Source organism: Halyomorpha halys, unplaced genomic scaffold, assembly GCF_000696795.3.
Source record: "Halyomorpha halys isolate HHAL.00 unplaced genomic scaffold, Hhal_1.1 Scaffold159.1, whole genome shotgun sequence".
In the NCBI taxonomy this organism is placed as follows: Eukaryota; Metazoa; Arthropoda; class Insecta; order Hemiptera; family Pentatomidae; genus Halyomorpha; species Halyomorpha halys.
Genome location: NW_027109188.1, coordinates 291,237 through 296,864, shown reverse-complemented (window position 1 = coordinate 296,864; position 5,628 = coordinate 291,237). Strand labels below are relative to the sequence as shown.

Here is a 5,628-nt window from a genome sequence, read left to right as displayed (position 1 = left end):
CCCCCAACCATCTTAATTTATCATCCACGGTCAACTATCTCTCATAATTATAATTCCATAATAAATTAACAATAAGATATAAGATGATTGTAAATAATACCTGAAGTACTAGATTATAGATATACATAATATTATTTCCAGGTTGTCGTGTATAATTAGTTCTGACTTCAGTTGAATATGAGGCACTCTACTCCAGAAGGAATTTTAAAATATTACAACATAATATTCCCAGAAAAACCAGTAACTACTGTTTTTTTTTAAAAATACTATAACAATGTGTGCCCATCCTAGTTTCTCAAAACATAGTTTGAATTTTAACAATTATTTTTTTCTGAATTTTAATTGTGTTAGCGTTGAGTTTTCTCCAAGCCATATGGATAAAATAAGCATTGTAGTAATATGGTAAGGTTTAATATTAGGATCGCATAACTTTCAGTAACCTTACATGAGCAGACGTTTGTATTCACATTATAGTAGCAAGTAAAATTTGTTTATTACTGTAGTAAAGTTTTCATGTTTTTTGCTCTTTTTAAATTTTTTTATTTAGAAAAAAAACTCAATAGAATTATCAGATTTTAATTTATTCATAAAAAACATATCCATTTATTAACAAGTCCTTAGAGCAGTCGATCATTCTGTGACGACTCCTTCATCCCATTAGGTTCTGCAGGAGTAGAGGACTTCGAGGTACTTGTTCCTCTTCAGGCAGGGATCGGTGAACCGGGAGTTCACGGCGGTCAGTTCGCATTCTTTTTTACCGTTACACCTAGAAAAAAAGATCATTAGTAATAACTAGAACTAGCAGGATGTATTTTACTATCTGCTGATTAAAAAAAAATTGGATGGACTTATGGATTCGCAATGCGTGATAAAATAAACCGATTTATAATTATTTACGGTTATAATAGTGTCCTTAAAGAATAAGTTCCATCACCTTCCAATAAGCTTAAATATCATCAGTGTTTTTTTTTGTTTTTTTTATTGAAATGTATTTTTATTACTTTCGCATACCAAAAAACCTAACTGAACGTACTACTTAACTAATAAAAATTCCTAATGACCACTTGTTGGTTTCACTAGAAACAGGAGCGATTTTGATGTACGAGAAAATACATTTTAACAAATAGATAGATTTAAGTATTTAGGTTCTATGATGAAATTAATAAAAAAATAAAAGCGAGGTTAACGACGAAAAATACTTGTTATTTTATAACATAACAAACAATATAATAAACTTTTTTTCATATTTAAGTTTCTAGAGATACTTAAGACTCCATCTTGACAAGAGACTTACTTGGAATCTACACACAAGACTGAAACGACAAGAAACTGGTCGTAGATTCCGATTGCTACAACACTTACTTGACAAACGCTCTAAACTTCCCATTCATTACAAAAATAATTTTTTTATACTAATGTGTACAATACAATAATCAGACCAATTTGGACATATGGAATTGAGCTCTGGGGCTTCACCAAACCATCAAATTCTTCCCGCATACAATCGTTACACCCAAAATCCTACGTAAAATCTTTGATGCTCCTTATTACGTCACAAATAAACTCATTCATAAAGACCTTAACATCCCATTCGTTGCAGATTTGACCCAAAACAGATATGCGTCTTTTTATTCCAAACTTCCAAAATCCCTGATAATCCTCCGAGGCGTCTGAAAAGAACATGGCCACGGGACCTTCTAGTTTAAATTAATGTTTGAAGTACCACCAATGGGTGGTTCCTTCCCAAGATTTTCAAGTGTATATGAAACATACTACATATTTACCTATTGTATTATTTTGTACAGTTGTAAATTACAATAAATAAATAATAAAAAAAAAAAAAAAAAGTTTCTAGAAAGTGAGCTCGAACGAAGATATTTAGAAACTGAGGAATAACATTAATACTATGCTTTTAACCTAGATATCCAGCGTCTTATGTTACTACAATAAATTTCACATTTTTGGCCTGACTGTAACAAATCACCAACTCAACCAGAAATAAACCTTCTCAGTTTTCTAACGAAATGTTCTCAATAAAATAAATCGATCCGCAGAAGAAAATACTAAAAGGAGTTGTCTAGAGGATATTAAAAGTAAATAATTAACGATTCAGTCAATTAACTGACCTGTTCTTTACGTGCCAGTCGGCCTTGGGAGAGGAGCAGATCTCGCTGACGTCCCAGGCACTGGTAGCAGTTTGGCGGCGGCAGAGGTTGGTGTTGCGTCGGCCGTAGTAGGCTTCGTGGACCACCATTTTGGTTCCTTCGGGGCACCTCAATATCTTCTGGTCCCCCTCGCAAATTACCACCTCTCTCAGTTCTGAAACGTCACCATTAGTTAATGATTTTACCATTCTTTTAAACGAAAATAATATCGAAATGAAGCAATAGCTAGTTATGGTCGCGCTCAGAAATAAAACATATAGTAATGGAACACTTGGTTAGCTGTTAAACATTATAAGGCGATAAACATATCAAGATGACAATAAAAATGAAGAAAGAATTATGTAGTGCAAATAATTGGGTATAATTTGATTCCATGAATTAAAAGAGAATACATGCAAATAGCAGTCAACATTATAAGAGCGAAAAATGTTAAAAATCTCACTTCACTTCGTTCGGGAACTGGTATTTGGCCTTAGAGTAGGGACAACGGAAAAATTAAATATTTTAGACGAATAAGATGTGGGTAAAGAATTAAGAAATCATAACGAATTGGCCGATAGGGCAGTAAAGGTAGCGATTTCTGAAGGTATTCCATATCGCAGAGTGCCTGTTGATGATTTCATTGTGCTTATTAAGCAGAAGATTAAATTGGAATGAAGGCGAACTTGGGAATACGTTCCTGATAACTAAGGGAAATCAGAATAATAACAGGGAAATAATAATTAAGGGAAATCAGAAGTGACGTCTCTCCTTGGATATCAACTAGAAATGTGCGCAGAGAGGAGGTTATTTTGACGTGCCTTCGAATAGGTCATGCGCGAATTAACGAACGCTATAGTATTTAACAGCTATTATTATAAACAGACTATCATTATAAACTATATAGTATAAACTATAGACATCTAGCACATTTCGACAGACACTGACTATAGATGAAGTGACCTTTCCTCAGTATTCTATATCAATATAAAAAAGCAAGGGTTGACACTTACAAGCAGTACAAGCTGTCCGCAGGTACAAGCTGTCATCTCACAATGGACTTGCATCAGTCTAACTACTTTATGTTTGACGTATGTAAGTCAGTTCTCACGAGTCCTTAGGTCATGGTACCTTACCCCCGATTTCTTGGAAGCCTGGCCACCCTGTTTCTAGTCACGCCTTTTTCCCCTCCGAGATATTTATTTCTAATTTCATAGGCTCTCTAGGCTCCGCCTTATTTTCTAAATTGTCTGATTGGTCCAAACCCTTTCTCCTATTTCATTATTCTTCCTACCCCCTCTTCTCAAGTGTACATATATATTTCCTATCACTAGATAGCTAAGAGAGAGAGAGAGAGAGAGACTCTGTTAGAGTAAGAGTAACATGTAGTTGTTGTAAATATGTAAGAATAAAGTCAATTTAGTCTTCACTGATTTTGATGTTGTTTAAGTCACGCCTGGCGGTTAAGCTTATAGCCCGCGATTTTCCACCTCTATGCCAGACTTGCGGAATAGAACATACTGTTAAACACTTTTGACTCAATGCCGAGTATATAACTCCTTTAAATCTTTATTACCAGCGAATCTCCATTTCATCTTGCAGGAATACCAAACAGACCAAGCATAAACTTATCGGGTTTCTCCATCATTTGAAGCTCTACCATAAAATTTAATCAAATTTTACTAGAGGTCCCCAAGGTGCAATAGATCCACATTTAAGTATAATCTAATGAGTTTTACAAAAGTCTTAAATTACAAGTCTATCCTTTGCTATTTCATAAATTGGGGAAATAATGACCCATACGTGGTTGGTGCCTTAAAATAATTAAATATAAGAAGTGTTGGAAATGTCTACACAGTTAAGTCGAGGGCGGTTTCGCTACTCTGCTATTCTTTACATATTTTGTTTTGCTTAGACTAGAGGATAAGCCAAATATTAGCCCAAAACATCGACATACAATAGAATGATGCAATCAGATACGTGACACGCTCTATGCCCTTGCAAAGAGAAAATGAAGGAAAAAAGAGCTGAGTTTATCACGCCCTTTACTTTGAGGTAAATTGGGAGATTTATAAATCATGTAACTAATTGTGAAATTATCCATAAAACCGCACATACCAACAGGATATAAAATGTACTTAATGTTATATTTTCTTAATTTGATTAATCAATAATTTAAATTCCTTCAGTTGTACTAGATAAATTCTTGTGAAAGCTGAGAATAATTCAACAACACTAATATAAACAAACAGGAGAGTGGTGAATGTGCCGTCCTCTACGTCATAGTTCACCTACTTCAATATACTTCTTTCTCCAAGAGTACTATACGTTACCTTGAGTTTGGTTCTTTATCCTTCCCACAATAACATTCTTCTTGTTTTCATCCATGGTAAACAATGAGGGACTGGACGGGTATGAGGCATGGGGAGGAAGGGTCAGGTCCTAAAACACCCGGTTCGGAACGTTGTGGGTTAGATTCTCACCTGGATCAGTTAATATTAATATCTCGGTGGTCCTAAAAAATGAGTTGTAATATTCCCACATTGGTAAGTGCACGGTGGCAACTCTGGTAGCCTGGAGCAGGCAAAAACGACCTACTGTCCCACATGCTGGACTTGTTTTCCCCACCAGATCAGACCAATATTAATACCAATGGTCAACTGTAACTCTATCAATAAAAATAATAATAATAATGAAAGTTTCTTAAGTCAAGTAACAACGAAACTGCTTATGTAGTTATTGAGCACTTACCAATGACTTTATTCTCGCATTTTGGACACTCTTCGGCGAGAGCCACCTGTACGAAGAGTACTGCTACAAGAACTGCGAGTTGCTGCTTCATTTTGGATCTGCACTTCTCTCATAATCCTTCCCTTATATATCAGCTGAGTCTCTTGGTACAAACAACTGTGTCAACACTTGGTAATTCGCTGTTAGCATTTCGCTCGTTGAAGTATTGGAGCAAACATTGCTGCATCGATTTAAGAAACAGCGACATTTTCTGAAAATTAAACTTCTAAATTTTATATATTTTAAAAATTTTGGCAAAAGTAACAAGTAAAATCACAAATTTCTTTTAATATTTTTTTTCCCCTCAACACTCCTCATATTTAGCTTTGACGTTTGATAATAAATTTATTATATATTTACTTCATAGTTCAAGAAAATATTTAAAATTGACATATAAAGCTAGGAATGCAAAAGGAAAAAATAAAAATAAATATTATCAATGCGCTTTCAAATCAGCAAAAAAAAAAAAATATATATATATATATATATATATATAAGAAGAGGTTGGTGTACGGATGGTGAACACCCCATTTAAAATCTTATTTATTAATGTCAACGTGTAGGCCTCAATTTTAAGCCTTCATCTTGGTCGAAATTAAAATCCATGTCGCCGTTATGAAGGCTTGAAATTGTGGCCGAAACGTTGGCTCTAATGAATAAGTTTTTTCTTATTAGTGTTCTTCACTGACCACAC

At 34.4% G+C, this 5,628-nt stretch overlaps 1 protein-coding gene across 1 annotated transcript; it reads right to left on the bottom strand.

Moving 5' to 3' along the window:
• Positions 1-564: 564 nt before the first annotated feature.
• On the bottom strand, positions 565-5,040 carry LOC106678776 (D-galactoside-specific lectin-like). The gene is made up of 3 exons (XM_014417521.2): positions 4,896-5,040; positions 2,127-2,319; positions 565-766 (listed from the first exon to the last, which is right to left on the bottom strand). Exons 1-3 carry the CDS (start codon positions 4,984-4,986, stop codon positions 658-660), a joined length of 393 nt encoding a protein of 130 aa, XP_014273007.1. The 5' UTR covers positions 4,987-5,040; the 3' UTR covers positions 565-657.
• Positions 5,041-5,628: the final 588 nt, after the last annotated feature.

Bases quoted from the DNA above. Each gene is read 5' to 3' on its own strand.
- LOC106678776 (XM_014417521.2), bottom strand. From the start codon at position 4,986: ATGAAGCAGCAACTCGCAGTTCTTGTAGCAGTACTCTTCGTACAGGTG. The intron at 2,320-4,895 runs GTAAGTGCTCAA...GTGACGTTTCAG, and splicing joins ATGCGAGAATAAAGTCATTG to AACTGAGAGAGGTGGTAATT. The intron at 767-2,126 runs GTCAGTTAATTG...CTTTTTTTCTAG, and splicing joins GACTGGCACGTAAAGAACAG to GTGTAACGGTAAAAAAGAAT.